This window comes from Ictalurus punctatus, chromosome 23 (genome assembly GCF_001660625.3).
Source record: "Ictalurus punctatus breed USDA103 chromosome 23, Coco_2.0, whole genome shotgun sequence".
Taxonomy (NCBI): domain Eukaryota; kingdom Metazoa; phylum Chordata; class Actinopteri; order Siluriformes; family Ictaluridae; genus Ictalurus; species Ictalurus punctatus.
The window spans coordinates 2,848,812-2,869,707 of NC_030438.2; the positions used below are offsets into that span (position 1 = coordinate 2,848,812).

At 36.0% G+C, this 20,896-nt stretch overlaps 2 protein-coding genes across 2 annotated transcripts in view; both read right to left on the reverse strand.

The window, feature by feature from the left end:
- Window positions 1-2,297: 2,297 nt before the first annotated feature.
- Window positions 2,298-6,093, reverse strand: timm21 (translocase of inner mitochondrial membrane 21). The gene is made up of 6 exons (XM_017452641.1): window positions 5,519-6,093; window positions 5,362-5,424; window positions 5,173-5,270; window positions 4,210-4,283; window positions 3,151-3,256; window positions 2,298-2,931 (listed from the first exon to the last, which is right to left on the reverse strand). The coding sequence occupies exons 1-6, from the start codon at window positions 5,814-5,816 to the stop codon at window positions 2,809-2,811; spliced, it is 762 nt and encodes a 253-aa protein (XP_017308130.1). The 5' UTR covers window positions 5,817-6,093; the 3' UTR covers window positions 2,298-2,808.
- A 13,413-nt stretch (window positions 6,094-19,506) lies between these two features.
- The window catches only part of neto1l (neuropilin (NRP) and tolloid (TLL)-like 1, like), a 103,019-nt gene continuing 101,629 nt past the window's right edge, over window positions 19,507-20,896 (reverse strand). Inside the window, exons 9-10 of the mRNA XM_047150218.2 lie at window positions 20,336-20,801; window positions 19,507-19,582 (exon numbers count right to left, since the gene is read on the reverse strand). Of these exons, the coding sequence (XP_047006174.1) occupies window positions 19,522-19,582; window positions 20,336-20,801 (527 nt within the window). The 3' untranslated portion in view covers window positions 19,507-19,521. The remainder of the gene's footprint in view (window positions 19,583-20,335; window positions 20,802-20,896) is intronic.

Sequence of the window (20,896 nt, forward strand, 5' to 3'; positions counted from 1 at the left end):
CCATCAGAACTAAGGGCGCGTCTCAAATCGCTATCTTCTGCATGCACTGTGCATACTAGGGATTTAGACATTTTCTAGGGTGTTTCAAAGGTTAGTTAGTACTGAAGGGCTGGTACCATCCCCAAACGCAATTCAGACTGGAGTGGAGGATTATGTTACATGTCCTGAATTACACACATATGTATAATTGTATACCTGAGTGGTCATTCGAGTATGAAATCATTCCATGAACATGTTCTCAGGAGTGCATTTAAAAACTGCCACTAAAAGCCATTGTAACTATCAGGTGGGTTAAACCAATCAGAGAGGGAAAATAAAATAACAAAATCTATGAAAATTATTCCCAGGGATCCAAACTTGGGGGGGGGGGGATCTCTACAAATACCACATAGACCAAGTGTCACATCCTACTTGTACAATGTCTGAACAACAATGGAGGAGAAGTTAATATTGCTGGTATCCAAGTGTCCAGATGACAGATCCCTGAACTGCCACCATATTAATATGAAAAATAATGCTTGGAAGAACATTTTTTTCGCCATGGGTCTACCAGGTAAGCAGCAGTCAGCTAAACGTAGCCAGTTGATCAGGAAAAAGGTTCATACCGTGTAGCTTGCTAACCATCAACAACTTCTTTTCTGTTTACTTCAGATACTAGTAACACATTATTTCGGCGGATATTCCGTATCATAGCAACCAAAGGGTCTCAGCTGAAAAAAACACTGTGCCTACAAAGAGCTCTCAAGCACCCCCAGCTGGCATTTTCAGCTGGCTAAAAATGCTTTGGTGGACACATGGCCTTACAGTAGTGTTATGCTATCTTAAGTGGCTTATAGAATGATATGTCAAGCTTGGGACTGTTAAGTAGCCTGATAAGCTTGAATTGTTTTGATTTAGAGAATGTTGCCATCACATTTTGGATGTAACGTTCAGTGTTAATGTTATTTCCATGTAGTCCAATGTTAGGGCTCTGGGTCTACTCATATAACCTTACTAACGTTACCATTTTGCTCACAATTATAACACAGGTTGAGCTCCTCATGCCAAAGTGCCAACTTAATCTTAATGTCTACCCCTGATGGCTCCATTTTCTTTATGCTAAGATATTAGCAAGGCTAATACTGTTATAACCATGATGTAATCATAACCCCTGAACCCCTAAAGGTGGTTCGCATCTTTGTCACCGGGATGAGATAGTCTTTGGTCTGATGAGATGTCATAGGCTAAAAAAACATTTATTTACATAAATTGTATACAATTGGAATAAATTGCAACAGAATCAGTGATGGTTCATGTACAGACAGTTTTTGTTTTAAAATGTTTGCATGTGATATTGTTTCCAAACATGTTAATTGACTGAATTGGTAATATGTCTACATGTGACCGCATACACTTTCTCATAAGTGCTGAGTGTTAATGTTGCATGTTTAGACCGCTTTCCTTTTGTAATTCTGCCAGTCGATTTGAGACTAACCCCAAACGTCTTAGTAAAAGGAGGAAGGCGTAGGCTGCATATACCACTGCCAAATACAAAGAGGATGCTGGGCCCGATAAACTTTTTAAAGATCTAGATCTCATTCATTCCACAATTATTACGCACAGTTAAGTGGGTGGATTGTTGTAGTGTTATTGAGTATTTGGTAATATGAGACATATAAAGTTTATTCAACCTTCATACTACATTGACAGTGTTGCTAGGCATTTAATCCTGGCTTGTTCGAAAACTCAAGCAGATATTGTGATGTACCAAAACCTATATTATACTGTGTGGATATCTTTCCAGAGTTTTGTCATTTAGGAATCCTAGTTCCTAATTTAAAAATCTATTTGCAGACAGAAGATAAATGGAGTTTATCCATTTATCTTCTGTCTGCAAAGAAAGAAAATGGAGATTTAAAAACATAGAAATTGTGTTAAACACATCTGGGATCATCAGTATAGAATTTAGATTTCCTTTAGAAGTCCTTCTGTCCATTTCTGTGCTGCTTATCCTACACAGAGTCACAGGGAAGCCTTGAGACACAAGGTGGGGGACACCCTGGCCAGCCCAATGCAAGGCACAATTGCGTGCACACACACACACTTTAGAGATGTCAATCAGCCTACAACGCATGTTTTTGAACTGGGGGAGGAAACCAGAGTACCCGAAGGAAACCCCCGAAGTATGGGGAGAGCATGCAAGCTCCACACACACAGGGCGGAGGCAGGAATCGAACCCCCAACCCTGGACGTGCGAGATAAACACCCCCATTATTAAATAAACCATATAACAGGATAACCAGACTTCACAAACCGAATGCATCAGTTTCTTGCTTTATTGTTCATAACAGAGAAATGATTGTGCAATACATTTTTTTTTTTACCCTGTTGGATTAAAAAAAAATAATAATCAAAGTTCCTGATTTTTAGAGGTTTAAGAAATATTTCATATCAAAGCTCTGTTAACAGCAAGTCAGACTTCATATGGACATATGCACATAGTATTTTATTGCCAAACTGTCATATAAGTGCTATCCATGATTTTATTTTGTTATACAAAAGCGTGTTCTCCGTGTACCAAAATTTTGACTTATTCCTTACATTTAATTGAATTGACTGAAGAACTAAATCAGCTAAAACATAGCTGACCATGATCAGATCACAGAAGCAACATGAAGCTAAACCAGTTGAATTCTAGAATCTGAATGAGAAACTATACAACATTTTTAATTTTTTTTTCAGTCTTTTAGCATTATTAAAAAAATAATCTTTTAGCTGCTTTGGCGAATGCTGCAAGTGAAGCAGTTGTGTCAATAACCTGAAATCGATTCACACTTTTACAAATCCTCCAGAATTATTTTCTCTGTTGTCCTCGATCACGATGGTCCTTCTTGGATACGTTTCCACCTCCACAAATATATAGCGAAATTCATATTTTCCACTTTCAGGATTCTGGAAAATGAAGTAACACAGTACACATTCTCAGCACAGCAGTGACAGTGGCATAAGAGTGTGTTGTGGTGCTGGTACTGTATACCTACAAAGTGATTTGATAAAATGGCAAATGACTGCTGCTTATCATCAGCAAATGAGTGTGTATACACAATATGTGTATGTATGTGTATGGTTAGCAAATGGTGCTTTGAACATGACTTAAGAATCGAACTTCACCTCTTGTGACTCCGAGTGCACAGTGCCACGCAGTCCAGGTTCTGAACCCTCGATATAGAATTTCAGCCTCATGTGCTTCTGTCCATCCTTTATATACTCAATATGTCTAGAGAAAGATCACATGCTTACTTAACTTTTTTTTTTCCCCCCCATATTACTGACTGGTTAACTTTACTATTTGTTGAACACATCATTAATCATCATCATCATCGTTAAAGTTGTTAACACATCACTGTTGCATTCTCAAATCTGGTCCACAAGGTGTTGATTAATTTTCTCTAACAGCAGCTCTGGCAGTAGTTCTGCCTGTAATTCAAAACAGAACTAATCCACAAGGACTTGTAAGATGCATGCGTCACATAAACTCATTAAAAAAAATGTGGAATTGCTGATATGGTCAAGTTTTTTGCGAGGAGACATTTATTTTGCATTTTTGGAAGGAGTCTCCAGTGTCAGTGCTTTATAACAGTCAGAGTTAAAGCTGTCTCCAGGACAGAAAACTGTGGTTTCTCAGTAACATGACAAGCTGCAGGTTTTTTTATATTGTTAACTACAAGAGAAGAAAAAAAAGAAATAATGTCGAGGGAATGACTGAATATAGCCGGTGTACTGTAAGTGATCACAGGAACTTGTTTACTGGATATTCCACAACATTAATCGCTAAATGTTTAAAAAGTACAATGCGGTATTTTTAATTAATAAAAAATATATATATATCTTTGGCAAATTGATGTGGAATAAGACAATATTATTGGAAAGGAATCAACTTTTAGGGTGGGAACAGTAACTGTGTCTGCGTTCACATCACCACGCTATTGATTATGTAATGAATAACACACAACAGACCGTATTGTTATATGAAAATAATGCACACTGGGGGAGTCTAATGCAGCACAATGTGCAAGCAGAGAGCATTATTTTCATATAACAGCACAGCGGTTTTCAGAAACAAAAACTTTTTTCGGAATTGTACTTTGCTACAGCTGGAATTCCCTGACCTGATTCACACTTACACAAATCACCAAAACCTAACTAAATTCTAAGATGCATGTCTTATACCTAACTTGCTGTCTCCGTCCGCGGCGTGTGGTCTCTCCGTAGCCTTTAATGGGCTCACCAAAAGCTCCAATCACCTGTAACCCACAGAGAGTGAAGAATAAAATCATATTCAGGTGTTCGTTCACATACAATCAATGCGCTGCTTAATTGCTCCAAATGGCTTTGCGTTGCCTCATATACAATTTTCACAATATACCAACTGCCCTTTTTTTTTTTAAGCACAATATTACATTAACCAGACCGAAGACATTTTTCATGGAACTCTCCTTCTGATCATACAGTCAAAAGTCTTGAAAACAGTCATAAATAAAATAGCACTTCTTCATACATATGGGAAATAAGTATCGATTGCATGTTTATTCTCTGTCCAAAGGTCTTTAATCACCAGTACCAAAAGTTCCAGCAAGACTGTTTTTAGTACCTGCTTAAGATCAACACCAACAGGGTCAGTGCTTGGGAACAGAGCTTGGTTACAGGACTTGAAACACCACACACAAAAACAACACAATAAAATAAACAAAACACACTATATGACCAAAAGTTTGACGACACCTGAACATCACACCCATATGTGGGCCTTGCTCAAGCACACAACTGTATACGATGTCTTTGTATGCTGTAGCATTACAATTTGCCTTCACTGGAACGAAGGGGCCACTGTGCACAAAGCACGGTCCATGAAGGTCCAAGGTTGGAGTGCAAGAACTCAAGTCAGAGTCCTGACCGCAATCCCACTGAACAACTTCGGGATGAACTGGAACACTGACGTCACTAATGCTCTTGTATGAATGAGTACGAATCCCTACAACCACACTCCAAAATCTAGTGGAAAGCCTTCCCAGAAGAATGGAGCTTATTATATAACAACAAAGAGGAATAAATCTGGAATGGGGCATTCAAGAAGCACATATAAGTGTTAAGCTCAGGTGTCCACAAATTTTAATCCATAGTGTCCATGCCTACCTCTGGGTGTAACTTGCATTTGTTAAAGGCCTTGCCGTAGATTTTGCTCGGGCTTGATGATGAAAACAGCTCTTGGAAGATGACATACAGAAGTCCTCCTGTGAGCAACCAAAAGTTAAGGGTTTATAAAATATCCAAGCGCTAAATAACCAGAAATTGTGGATGATTTTCACCGGCCATTAACTTCACCTGTAACTCCAAGTCCAACAAGCACCACAATCAGATATGTGAAATCTCTGCCAGCTTGCTTCACTGTTAGAAATTCAAACATTTTATTATTATTATTATTATTATTAAGGAACTTGTTCAGGAATTATTGCAGTTTAGTAATTTGGCATTTTAGTACCTTTCTGTGCAGCAGAGATGCCTGAAGAGGGCTGACTCATGGAGACTGACATCTCCTTTTTTCTGTGTTGATCTTGAGCTTTATTTCTGCACTCAGCTCCAATATGAACATTTCTCATTTGAGTTAAAACATTGTGATGGAGCACACAAGCCCACTGAGCCCTGGGAGATTTATTTAACCGAATTGAACCAGGGTTATGCAGATGCAAAGCCGATAGAGGATAAGTGGCATTGACACGATTTAATATATGTACACAGTACGAGGGTTTGCCAAATCGGAACAGAAGAGAATAAAGCATTATAACTGCTATTAATATCTAGTGTTAGACGTCAATTCGAGCTAGCCGAGTCCTTCAGCCCAGCAGCGAAGCCCTCGGCTAAATAGCTAGCGTCGCTAGCCTGAAACTTTTGCTAAGCTGCAATAAAAAAATAAAATAAAATAAAGAGGGGGAAAACACTTTTATTTCAGAATTCTGAAGAGAGAAAAACTCTCAATTCTCATTAAAACCCTTTAAAAATCTTGTCAAATTAGTGTGAAGACACCGACGACGCCATTAGCTCTCCCTTCAAAATACTAGCATATTAAAATATTTAAACGCATTAGCTACGAGCTAAACGAGTAGCCACAAATGTTCATATATTTTTATTTTTAAAAAATATGCTCAGAACATGAGCATTTTTTATTGTTGTAATTTATTGTAATAATAATAAATATTGTGCTGACTTTTTTTTTTTTTTTTTTTTTTTTTTTTTGCAGCGAGAGAGCGTTTCCTGTGTTTGCGGCTTCACAGCGCTGTAGCGGTCATTCCTATGTTCCCAAAGGTTATATATAGTCAGGGCTCATTTTCCAGGTCCCTATTAACTTTATTACATTTTAACTTTAAACACCAAAGACATGCTTAACTGTAATGAATTTCCTGGTTACACAACTGCAATATTTGACCATGTACTAAACAGTTATAGAAGGGACTTAATTATAATTGCACTATAAGGATGGGTCTTCTTTTTGAGTCTGGTTCCTCTCAAGGTTTCTTCCTCATACTGTATCATACTGTATGTTTTTCCTTGCCATCATCACCTCTGACTTGCTCTTTTGGGATAAACTGATACATTTTTTAAAAAATGTATATCCTGAATTTAAGTATTTCTTTAAAGCTGCTTTGAGACAATGTCCATAAAGAAGCACTTGTTAGAGATAAGGAATCTCAGATTATGTCTTTCAGTCCTCCGTCAGCCTTTTTGCCTTTTTATTTCTCTTAACTCTTAGTTCTGTGCTATGTGTGGTTGACCGCAGAGGGTTCAGGCCTGGAGAGTCTAAATGAACACACACACAGACACATGCTGTTCACAGAGACATCCGGTTTATTCGTGCAGAACAGGAGTATTTATACACATAGATAAGCAGCCGTGCGTGGGCGCGTTTCTACTTGTGCAGGTGCTAGACAGATTCAGACAAAGCACACAGCACACAGTCATACTACAAAAATAAGTCTTTTCAAGGTATAGAAAATATATGTGTCAGCTATAATAAAGGATGGCAGTTGATCAGCTTATTCAAAGAGGTAATTAAGTGAATACATTCATCTTAGGTATTTGATAGCAGTTCATAATGTAAGAGAATACATGATATAAGAGAATTTCCTTCAGCACTAAACAAATAAAACTGAATTGAATTTAAATGAATAGCAACATACATTAGTTTAAAGTCCATCCTTCATCCACACTTGAAATTTATAAAAGTTATGAACTTGCAAAATTAACTAGGTTGCACATGTTGAACTACGGAAGCCCTAAACGGCCATGCAGTATAAAAAAAAATTCTGTTGTTTTCTCGTGATCTCGACATAATAAAAGTTGTTCTTTCTACAAAAATCCAACAAGATTTTTCCATTGGATTTTGGATTATTGCAGAAAATAAACTCTTGTGACCAACAAAAGTTTATGATTCCTACATGTTTTGTTCATTAAGACAATCTTCACAAATGGACACAACTTTTATGAATTTTGAAGCCTATATACAATCGTACAATCTCCAGAAGCAAAAAGCTAATGTTAGGCTATAAACAAACTACACCACTGTCACAGGAGTCACCACCACTAAGCTTACTTAACTCTTTCAATCTTTATTTAATAAAACAATACAATTGGAAAATACTATAAATTGATAAATCTACAAGTTTGAGTTGCAAGAGAAGAGCTCGAGTGTAAACACAACGAGGCTGTAGTATAGGAGTTTTCCTGTTCGGTGTGATGACATTTAATGTCCCTGACAACCTTTGTAGTACCATTTAGCCACTTGTTAGCAACTGTCTTTTTCAAGACACGTAAAACCTGATGTATATGTATTACTGATGTATTTTATGTCATAGTATAAAATGTGAACATATCTTGAGCTTGTTTTGTACAGGATTGGTGCTGTTTAGTAATGATCTGTTTTACCATTTATGTTCATGCTCTCATGGATATCAAACAATTGCAAACAAAACACAGGTTTATCAAAAAAAAAAATCTTTGTTAAATATAGGTGTGCAACAATTATTGGCACCCCTATGAATTCCTATGATAAACATATATTTGAAGTATATTCCTATTGATGTTTTTTTTTTAGTACACCTGGGTGATTACGAACATATACAAACACACACACACACACACACACACACACACACACACACACACATATATGTATAAGCTATAAATATGAGGTAATACATAATTCTCTTAGTCATTCATAATAATGGGTAAGATCAAGGAATATAGCTGTGATGTGCGGCAAAAGGTTGAGCTTCACAAAATGGGAAGTGTCTATGAGAATATAGCAAAAGCATTGAAAATGCCCATTTCCACCATCAGGGCAATAATTAAGAAGTTCCAGTCAACTGGAAATGTTATGAAACCTTTGAACAGGATGATGTGTGTAAATTGTTAGTATTTTGTCTTCTGGGAGACATGTAACTCTTATTTAACATCTGAAGGGCATTACTAAATGAAAAAAAGATCTTTAAACATAATAATAATTTACACTGATCATCCTGTTCAAAAGTTTACATCCCCCTGGCTCTTAATGTATCATGTTACCTTCTTGAGAATCAGTTAATGTGTGCACCTTTTGTAATAGCTGTGTTCGAGTTCCTCAGTTGTCCTCAGTGTGAAAAAATGGATCTCAACATCATATAGAGACTGTTGGTAAGGGGTCACATATGCAAAATATGCTGGAAAAGCAAATAATCTGCAGGACCTGGAGGATTTTTCAGAAGAACAGTGGGCAGAACAACTATGAACTCATGAACAACTATCTATAAACAGTCGTGGATCACCAAGGAAATGACACATAGTGTTAAGAATCAAGGGTGTGTAAATTCAGCTATTATCAAGGGGTATGCAAACTTTTGGGCACAACTGTGTGTGTGTGTGTGTATATATATATATATATATATATATATATATATATATATATATATATATAAAATATTAGTTCTTGCAAATGCCATGTTTTTTTTTTTTTAAAGAAATTCAAACCAACATTCTTATTTCTGTTATATGAGTTTCTTTTTCATTGACGTGTGCAAGTTAAATTTGGAAAACTGTTTACAATAGGTACTGTATGAGTAACTTGTGATTTGACATTTAATGCCACTGTAGTAATTAATTGGTTTTTAATTGCTGTTTATTTATAGAAAATACTTTTTCAGGTTTGCAAATACCAGTATTTCTGGTGCAAAATAGCTATAGTTATAGAAAAATGCTGATGTACTGTACAGGGTATGGCAATACCATTTATTTATACAGTACATCTCCGTCAACCTCAGCTGCCAGTATTTTAATGTACAATACACAGAAAATATAATATAACCACCTTCTTTTTTTCTTAAAATGGTACATTTACTCAGTACATTTGATATGTTTTCTGTGTTCTATTGTGCATAACATATGGGTTTGTGAGATTTTACAGTGTCCCAACTTTTTTGGAATTGGGGTTGTAATATAATATAATATAATATAATATAATAACCAAGAATGAAGCAGTGATATGACAGCATTGATCACTTTATTAAATAGGAACTGTTCAAGATCTAATGTTTAAACAAGTTGAGACCCTTTAGCAAATTAACAGATTTCTCACTGATGTTTAATGAAGAAAACAATCCAAACGTGTGCATCTTTGCCTCCACTTTATTTGTAGAAAAAAAAAACATTAGGTAGCTTTTTTTTTTCTTCTTCTTCTATTGGCATATGCATAGACAAGACTTGCTAATCTAATTTTTTATAGATTGTTAATATTTTAGGGGCTTCATATTCTTCAGTTTTTGTTCATAAAGTGGTATTTAACGTTAGTTGGAAACTTACTGGGCAGCTGTAATAAGATTAGAAAACATATCACAGGAAAGTAGTCCACTTTAATTCGGGAAAAATGTCAAATTTTGCATTAACATTCAACAAAGTTTCTATTCAAATGTAGTTTTAGCGTTACAAGAGTTTCTTAAAGGTCAACTCAGAGAGAGAGAGAGAGAGAGAGAGAGAGAGAGAGAGAGAGAGAGAGAGAGAGAGAGAGAGAGAGAGAGCGCAAGAGCCCAACTCATCAGATTTATATTCCACACATAGGAAACAATAGTGAATAGAATGACAAATCCTAACCAAAACCCCAGAAACACAATCACATTTCAGTTGATCATTGATGGTTGTAGAAAATCTGTCCTTAGTGTTCGGTCAGCATAGGAACAAAATCCACTGCACAAGCAATCCAACAAATGTTTAATCTGCCAGATAAAACCCAGGTGTGACTGCTGTTAAGTTTGTTGCTGAACGCAACAATATTGCAGGGTGTTACGAGTTTCCTCCTTCAAGTCGTCACACCTGGGAAGATTCAGGGATGTGATGCATCTGCCTGGAGAAAAATGAAAATACTATGAAAAAAATTGTACAAAATTCCAGCTGTAAATATACACTCACTGTCCCCTTTATTGTGAAAACATGTACAACTGCTTACTCATGGAATTATTCAATCTGCCAATCAGGTGCGGCAGCACAATGCGTAAAATTATGCAGATACAGTTTGAGATCTTCAGTAAATGTTCACATCAAAATGTGATCTCAATGACTATGCCTGTGGCATAGTTGTTGGTGAAAGACAGGCTGGTTTGAGTATTTCAGAAACTACTGATATCACGGGCTTTTTTCATTCCACTCACAACAGACTTTACAGTTTACATAGAATGATGTGAAAAATAAAAAACATCCAGTGAGCCACAGTTCTACAGCAGAAGCCTTGTTGATGCTAGAGGTCAGAGGAGAATGGCCAAATAGGTTTGAGCTGACAGGAAGGCTATGGTAATTAAAATAACCATTCTTTATAACCATGGTGAACAGAAAAGAATCTCAGAACACATAATACATGGATGGATTACAGCAACACCAGGTTCAACTCCTGTGGGCACAGGCTCATCAAAACTGGGCATTGGAAGATTGGAAAAACTCTGTCTGGTCTTTTTCCAGTCTTCACCTGCCACAAGAGTGGCTGGTTGGATAATTACAGGAATGAGCAGGTGTAGAGGTGTAGGGAAGTGATAGCTCAGTGATTAAAACATTGGACTGCTGATTTGAAGGTTGTGAGCTGAAATCCCAGCATTGCCAACCTGCCACTGTTGGGCCCTTGAGCGAGACCCTTAATCCTCAACTGCTCAGTGTGTATGAATCAGATAATTGTAAGTCACTCTGGATAAGCTCGTCTGCCAAATGCTGTAAAGTAATGTAGAGGTACTAAAGTGTTTTCTGAGTGTATGTCAGATTGTCTTCTTGTCAGATACCAATATTCTGCATTAGGATCACTTGTATATCCACTGGCTACCTAGTCAGGGCCACCTACCAAACAAGTGAACATTGTAGTTGTACAGATACAAGCTAACAGATGCAAGCTTCATTGGCTACGTATTAAATTCCCCATTGACTACAATTTTCTCTGCAAATATTGCCTACTTGTGTTAGCTTGCTATCTAATTAACACATCACAGTATATGTATTATTAATAGTAAATTAATCATGTTACACAGTATAATCAGCTATATACTTAATATGCGTAAAGCACAATGTAGTGCTACATAACATGTACACTCAATGTCCACTTTATTAGGAACACCTGTACTCTTGAAGTTATCTAATTAGCCAATCATGTGGCAGCAGCACAATGCATAAAATAATGCAGATATAGGTCAAGAGCTTCAGTTGATGTTCACATCAAACATCAGAATGAAGAAAAAGTGTGATCTCTGTGACTCTGATTGTAGCATGGTTGTTGGTACCAGATAGGCTGGTTTGAGTATTTCAGAAACTGCTGATCTCCTGGGAATTTCACACACAACATTCTCTAGAATTTACACAGAATTGTGTGAAAAACAACTCACAGAGAGTGAGCAACAGTTCTGTGGGTGGAAAAGAGATGAGATAAGAGATAAGAGAGGTCAGAGGAAAATGGCCAGATTGGTTCGAGCTCACATTGAGTTTCACTCCTGTCAGCCAAGAACAGGAATCTGAGGCTCTGGCTCACCCAAACTGGGCAGTTGAAGATTAGGGGAAAAATCACTTGGTCTCAGAATCTTGTTCTTGTCTAACAGGAGTGGAACCTGATGTAGTCTTCTACTGTTTGACCCATCTGAGCCCATCCATACATCCATCTGGTTTGATTTGCCATGGATGTAAAGAGTGCTTATGTGAGTTAATACAGACTTCCTGTCAGCTCAACCCAGACTGGTCATTCTCCTCTGATCTCTCTCATCAACAAGGTGTTTCAGCCTGCAAACCCTCTGCTCATAGGAGGTTTTTTTGCACTATTCCCTGTAAATTCTAGAGGCTGATGTGTGTGAAAACCCCAGGAGATCAGCAGTTTCAGAAATACTCAACCCCCGTTGTGATGTTTGATATGAACAGTAACTGAAGCTCTTGACCTGTATCTGCATGATTTTACGCATTGTGCTGCTGTCACATGATTAGCTGATTGGATAACTGCATAAATGAGCATGTTTAAAAGTGATCCTATTAAAGTGGTTGGTGAGTATATAAACACAATATTATATGAACTGGCATTATTAGATGGGTGACACATTATTAGAAAGTGTTTCAGTATGTATAAACAAAATGTTTCTCCTTTTTGAATTTTACTGAAGCTGTTCTTTTGGCTTGTTTTTTTTTTTCTTTAATTTGTCACCCATTTGTTCAGTGCCCTCCACTAATGACACCCTTGGTAAATATGAGCAAAGAAGGCTGTGAAAAATTGGCTTTATTGTTTAACTTTTTGATCTTTTGTTAAAAGAATTCACAAAAATACTCTGCTCTCATGGATATCAAACAATTGCAAACAAAACACAGGTTTATTCTAAATAAATAAATAAATAAATAAATCTTTGTTAAATACAGGTGTCCCATATTTACCAAGGGTGCCAATATTAGTGAAGAGCACATTGTCCTTTCAGCATAACAGCATTTGAACATTACATATTGGTTAAAAATCAACTTAACAACTCTGTATGTGTTTGTAGTTTGTATTACTGTTACGAATACTACAAATGTTGTATATCTTTAAACTGACAAGATGCTGTTAATGCATGTCTTCAGTTGTATAAAAATCTTTTACTGTTGCAAATACTTTGGGGCAGATGGAACAAGACGCACAAAATGCACAGATTTCCAAGGTTTATTAATTTTGTTGAAACATACATATACTGATAATAAACTTCTTAGACAACTCAGCTAAAAAGGTCTGTGCCCCAACTGTTAATGCAGCAAGTTATCTTCCTCAAAGCATCTATCTATTAAAGATTTATTCTGCAGAGTTATCCAGGACTAATAAAATACCCTCGATGAATCAGGTTTTATATATATATATATAATTGTGCACAATTTTGTCTATGCCTAAAATGTAGTGTATCCACATTTTTAATGTGGATAGACTACCGCCTCAAGGCTAATATAGCTAACAAGTAATGGAGCATAGTGCAAGCTGCATGTCTAAATCACCTCCCATTCACCTCAGACGGCTTTGTCGAATTGCTCAGATTCTTAATCTGCTGTGGTTTCTCACACACTGCATGACATAGTGTTATGTATTTCAAAAAAAAAAAAATGGACAAAAGAACTTAGCAGAGCTAAAAACATCAAAGTATAAAAGCAGTGGCCATCTTGAAACTGAATCACTTTCTTCCTCAGAACATACTAATACCCCACCTGCTTCTAAGATAAAAAATTGCACTTAAAACGATTAAGATGATAATATGATTCCAAATTGAGACCAATAAAGACTATTATTTTATGAAACTGATTACATATAAAATTCCTGCTTGAGGCTCCATCTCAACCAGTGCCATATATATATATATATATATATATATATATATATATATATATATATATATATATATATATATATATATATATATATATATATATATATATATATATATATGAGTGGACAACATGGTACCATTTACTCTAGTTGTGTGGTTTGAAGCCATTTTATTTTTATTTTTTTGCCATTTTGTGAACATTGGAGCTACAGTAGAGACCTTGGAGCCTGAGCATGCTCAGTGGATATGGTTGGTCCTCTCATCCACCCATACTGGTGATGAACACTATACTTGTTCATGTTTGGAGCACGCACTCAGTATGGCGCATTGTAAAACGGTAAATTGTAGTTGCAAAATTTTCACAGGTATATTGATTTTACTGTTGTCTGGAAAGGGTTTTAGTGCTTTGAACCATGATTGACTGAACTACCATTTGCTAGCTAGCAAATGATTTTTCATCATTTTAATCAAAGTAATGCAAGTACAAGTAGCTAATATAAGCACAAATGTAAGACCAAGATATAGTGGTTACTGAAGAATAAGTATGTATAAATTGTATTACTGTACCAAATATTGTCTTTTGAAGTGACCGTGTGATGATTATGGCATGCAGCTTACATGATACTAAATTGGAGGCTATGACCTCCGCTTACTTGTTGAACATCTTAGCTCTAATCCAAAACTGAATAAGAAAATTTAGGACACCAAATGTCTAAGCTAATCAGACACATTTGTGTGTTGTGTACATTTAATTTGTATCTGAATTGTTTCTTTACAATTTTAGTAGGCATATATTAGTAAAGAAATTAGTATCCAGATTATCGGCTATTAAATGTAAAAATATATAACGGAAAATGTTGTAACAGCATGAGAAAAAATATTTTAACCAGAAGTTAGCTATTACCGTTATTTATTAATAGAAATGGAGATTGTGTGTCTTGTAATTACTGCTTGTTTGCTTATAAATAAAAAAGTTGTCATTTCAATAAGGATACTTTAAAAAAAAAAAAGTGGTGTGTTCTACAACTCAGTGTTTTATTTTACAACTAAGTACTGTTAAATTGTTTGGAGACTAGAAACTGTGCTCTTTTGAAACGTCAAAAGGAGAAACTACAGCATCTTCCTACAATACAGGTAAGCTGACTGTTCAGTGCCAGCAGAAAACGCTGGCTCGATGTCTGCAGACCACATTAGGTTAGTAAGGTAAGTAAGATTCATTCTGCTTCTCTAGTGTAAATATTTTAAAAAGCATTGCTTTTGTGGCAAAATACTGTAATAAATGTATACATTTGAATTCTAACAGCAAAGTACCGCTCATGCATATAATCCCATATTCCGTATGAACTAACATTTACATTTCAAGGTTAATTTTAAGAAATTTAGAAGAGATTTAGAAGAAAAAAAAAGTAATAATAAAAGGAAAAGTTAATTAAATCCTTTGTGAGACAGTTGCTTCTGTGTTTTGATGCTGGTGTAATACTCCACTCCTCGTATATTTACTGAAGTACTGATCCGGGATCACACAATATATATTTTTTTTAAATGTCTAACATAGTGTGGGGACTCTGCAACATAATACAGAACATGACTAAACAAACACACTCACAAACATATTACAGTATACACTTCATTGCATGATGCATAAGACATAAAGTAATAGTGTACTAACACAAACACAAGAAATTAATTCAACTTAAATTCACTATAAATGTGTATTGAAGTATGCCCAAACACAGTTTTTCTTTTCATTTTTTTTTTTTCACATTTACACTCAACCCACTTCACCAAAGGTGCATGTCTGTGCATTTCCTTGTGTATTTTTATATGCATATTTTGCACATATAAAATCTACAACAAGAGATCTCTACAAAATTTGTAAAGACTAGAATCTCTACAAAATTTTAATTAGCTTGAAGCAGAATCACATGCATCTTTTTCAGAAAAGGCAATGTTTTCTTTCAGGAAACTCATTGATGATGAGATTTCCATGAAATTTGAAAAATACAGCAGATAAAAGTGTTGCCTTGACTTCTTTAGTTTATTAAGGGCATAGTGGCTTAGTGGTTTGGGGGTTCGATTCCTGCCTCTGCCCTGTGTGCACGGTGTTTGCATATTATCCCCATGTTTCAGGGGTTTCCTTCAGGTACACCAGTTTCCTCCCCCAGTCCAAAGACATGCGGATTGGCATTTCCAAATTGCCGTAGTGTGTGAATGGGTGTGCGAATGTGTGTGAGTCCCAGAGTCCCTGGGATAGGCTCCAGGATCCCCGTGGCCCTGTGTAGGATAAACGGTACAGATAATGGATGGATGGATGGATAAAATACCCTTCCACTCTTTCAAAAATGTGGTGTTTGAATGGCTAACTTTGCTTATATTGTGTGTTATTGTGACTACAGAGGTTGAAATCTGGATCAAATATGTTTCCACAAAGCAAAAGTTCCATTTGTTTTAAACACAGACCTTAACCATTATGTACAAATGCAGTTTGTCGAAAATGGGTTGAACGGAATGTGTAAACCATGTATCATGTGATCTAAGTATCCAACCAAATACCAGAAAGCAATACTACAGAAAATACAGAAAGTAAAAAAAAAAAAAAAAAAGTTAAGCAGTTCAACACATGGTTAAAATTCTAAACTATCTTTAGCTACTTGTTAGACTTGGATAAAATCATCTGCCAAACAAATAAATGAATAAACAAAAAATACAAATGGAAAGCCACTACACTTCCAAAAATTTGATTACTTCAATTCAAAGATCATTGTGGGTTGTGATGGAAAATAAATGTTAATAAACCCTGTGCCACTTTACTTGACGTGACTTACTATGCAACATGCATATGAAAATCTACATAGAACAGATTATTGTGTAGGTGAACCCATATTATAAACACACACTTATATTGAAAACCACACAAATGATCCACCTCAATGAACATTCAAGGAAAGTCTGACTTGAGCATGTGAGAGATTCAACCACATTCACTTCTTCAGCACAATTTTTCATGGAGCAGTTTGAGAAAAGGAGTTGTGATAAATGAATGTGCGCTGATCAACACATATCACAATATCATGGATAAACTAAGATATTTGCATGTCTACTATGTTCCATTTGGGAAGAGGCTACTTGAGCACAGAACGTAGCATTTAAAAAATGGTCACTGTAGACGTTTTAAATATGAGCCACATCATAAAATTTAAGAGCCTGTCATGTTTGAGTATGCAAATTCAGTACATGCAACGCTGGCATACCAGAGAAAGGGGGCGGGGCGTGTAAGGTTTGGTGCTCTTCTATTATCCATATTAATATAATATGATTATTTTTGGTGTTAATTTTAGATTCGTTGAGCCTTTTTGTCTATTGGAAATTTACTATAATATTGAGACCACATTGTAACAGCAGTGGAAAATACTTTGTTACTGTACTTGTACTATTGTACAATAGTACTCTGTACTCTGTACTGTACTATTTTGGATGAGTAGTACTTTACACAAGTACTATTGAAATTCAATACTGTGGACTATTTTTGCTCATGAAAATTTAAAAGAGAAAAACACTTTATACTCTACATTTTTATTTTTTTTGACATTTTTACATTTTATTTATTTATATTTTGTCAAAATATAAATACTACAATTGATTTTTTTCTTAGTAAAAATTAAATAGATGCCTTTAAAGTTCACCATTAAATCTAAAGAAGTATGTTGAGTTAATTTAACTTTACATTTGAGTAAATTAGCTAGTTTCTAAATTAGCTTGTTACATTAGGCAGCTATTTAAGTTTTGATAATTAGTTTGCTAAATTTGCTAGCTAGTTTTGCAAATTACCTTTTAAATTAGCTAGGTAGTCCAGTTTTGTTTTCATAGCTAATGTGCTTTAGCATTGATTCCGAAAGGGCTATTAAGCATTAGAGAACCAGCAAAACCAAAGTCTAGGTTTGTCTGAGTACGCAGAATATTTTCTTTATGACGTATTTTTGAGACATTCATGCTTGGGCATGATGAACTTGTAGTCAGCTATTTTAATCAGTTACTTACTTTTTACGCTTGAATATTTGAGTATGTTTAAATGTACAGTAGTTACTTTTTTTTTTACTTTAACTCAAGTAGATTCTTACTTTTTACAACTATACTCATACTTTTAATAGGAGAAAGTGTTTGAAACAGTACCTATACTTCTATTTAAGTTCAGTTTCACTCTACTTTGTCCCTCCTACATTGTAATCTCTGATAAAATGTTCTGCAAATTATTTTGCCTGAAAATGTAATTTTGCATACAGTCATGTATTGCTTAAGGAGATACAGTGCTGTGAAAAAGACTTTGCCCCCATCCTGATCACCCTTCTTTTTGTGTATATCTCATAATAAATTGTTTCATAAATTAAAACAAAATCTAAGATAAAACAAAAGCAACCTGACTAAACAGAAAATACCGTTTTAAATGATAATGTTATTTATTGAAGCAAAAAAGTTATCCAATACCAGCTAGGCCTGTGTGAAAATGTATTTGCCCCCTTGGTTACTAATTCCCCAAATCTATGAAACTGCATTCATAATAGGGTTCAGCTGGACTAGACACAACCAGGCTCAAATTGCTCACATTGAGGGAAATTCCAGCAATGATGAGGAAGAAGGTGATTGAAATACATTAGTCTGCGAATGGTTACAAAGCTATTTCAAATGCTTTGGGACCCCAAAGAACCACACTGAGAGCCACTATCGCCAAATGGAAAAACTCAGCATAGTAATGAACTTTCCCAGAGGTGTCCAACCTTCCAAAATTCCTCCAAGAGTACAACAACTACTCTTCCAGGAAGTCCCAATAGACCCAAGGACAACATCAAAGGACCTACAGGCTTCTCTTGCATCAATACAAGTCACTGTTCATGACTCCACTATCAGAGAGACACTGGGCAAAAATGGCGTCCATGGAAGAGTGGCAAAGTGAAAACCACTAACCCAAAAGAACATTAAGACTTATCTGAATTTTGCCAAAACACACCCTGATGATCCTCAAACCTTTTAGGAGAATGTTCTGTGGATTGATGAGTCAAAATGAACTGGATTATATAGCAAGACAATGATCCAAAGCATAGGAGTAGGTTCTAGTCCTAGAAGTAAGTGAAAGTCTGATCTCCGAAACATTTGGTTGCAGTTATTGCTGCTAATGGTGGCACAACCAGATTTTAAGTTTAAGGGGCAATTAGTTTTTCACAATGGTGATAGGTGTTGGATAGTTTTTTTTTTGCTTCAATAAAGAAAAAAAAAACTATTGTGTGCTTACTCAGGTTGCCTTTGTTTTATGTTGTATTTCATTTGAAGATCTAGAACTACTTAATATGAGATATACACAAAAACAGAAGAAATCAGGGTGGGCAAATACCTTTTCACAGCACTGTACATTTAGCATCTGTGGCTGAATCTTGCTCAGTCAATACAGCACTGAAACTTATACAGTCCATGCACATAAGCAAATCATCAGATGCAAGTGTAAACTTAAAGAAGTAACAATGAAAATGAAAAAAAATAAATCACAGAAATTAACCAGCAAGCAAGATGATGCAACATCCAAGTGGTAAAAACAAAAGCACTGACTCACAATGACTGCATAATATATTAAAGAAATGATCCATATCATGCTTTTTAGGGGCTCTTACCTCCTGATCGTCTCCTACACCCTAGTCGTGTTGTACTCTGATTCGTGTTTGCTTAGAGACCCAATGAGGCAGAACCTGCAATATCACCGCTGTCATATTTAATATCTTAATTCTCTTTTACACAGGGAGAAATGTTATCTATAATTCAGCTTCAGGTTTCAGGACAATATCTCTTGTATGTACATGTTTTTATTGTTCATTTAAATATCAATGTGTGATTTAACGGTTAGTTAGTGGGATACATTTAAATTAATAAGCATTCATCTTTAATGTAGTAAAATTGATAGCAGAATCAGAACAGATTCAAAACTTTTCCAGAGTATGAGAAATGTTGGGTTTTTTTTTTTTAGGTGGTGTTGTGACTTACACAGTGAACTCATACATTATATGTTTCACAAATGTGCTCATTTGTTGCAATTTTAGGGTGAATGTGCAATTACAGCAAATATGGCAATTTAACTCCGTATGTGGAGTTAAACGTTATTTTGGAATAACACTTAAAAACTTGACAGCTTATCAGAAACAAACAAGTAAAAAGGAGTAGAAAGGGGACCTAAAAGTTACACATTTTTGTTTAATGAAAAAGTGAAAAAACTGAAAGTAGGACATGGGAATGACTGCCAAGGACAAAATGGCAAATGGGAAGAACTAAGGCAAAAGTGGTGGGAGCTTAAAAGAAAACTTATAAGAAGGAGAAGGAAAAAAATTAACTGATGCAAAAAGAGACTTCAAATGAAAGTCAGGGGAAGCAATTAGGTCCCTTCAGCCTTGCTTACTGAAAAGGTGATGTATGCTGGATAATTTGGTCAGAAATCGATGGATACTGACCGCTGCACTGCTTTGTCGTGTCTGGCCAGTCGATGGCTGGTCGTTGGCACCTCCTCATCCAGCTCATCCTCCATCTCTGCGTCTTCTTGCGAGTAGCTGTGCTTCATGACCACGATGCTGCGCCGGTTATCGTGATGATGATGATGATAATGATGGTGGTGATTATGCGGATCCATCACGGCCGCCGTTTTGGCGCGGCCACAGTGGTGCTCATGAACACACCGCTTCTGGAAGGTCGTCTCAACATCGTCCGTAAGCTCTGCAATGTCACCAAGGTCATAGCGCCGAGGCGTTTCTTGGAACACTTCCTGAAAGTTGTCACGCTGCACTACGTACTTCTTCCGTGGCTGTTTGATCTGCACTGTGACGGAGATGACGAGGAGAATGAGGACGATGCAGCACGTCACACCAATGATGCTGCTGTTAGTGTTATTCAGGTTGTCCAGGATGTTCGCTTTTCTTTTCTCTGACGAAACACAATCAGAAATAAACTTACAATATAATAATCGTCCAGCTCAATATGAGAACAACATAGCAGCACCGTGAGGTATTGGTGCAAGT

Bases quoted from the DNA above. Each gene is read 5' to 3' on its own strand.
- timm21 (XM_017452641.1), bottom strand. From the start codon at position 5,816: ATGCTTTATTCTCTTCTGTTCCGATTTGGCAAACCCTCGTACTGTGTA. The intron at 4,284-5,172 runs GTAGGCATGGAC...TGTGGGTTACAG, and splicing joins AATGCAAGTTACACCCAGAG to GTGATTGGAGCTTTTGGTGA. The intron at 3,257-4,209 runs GTATAAGACATG...ATCTTTCTCTAG, and splicing joins GGACGGAGACAGCAAGTTAG to ACATATTGAGTATATAAAGG.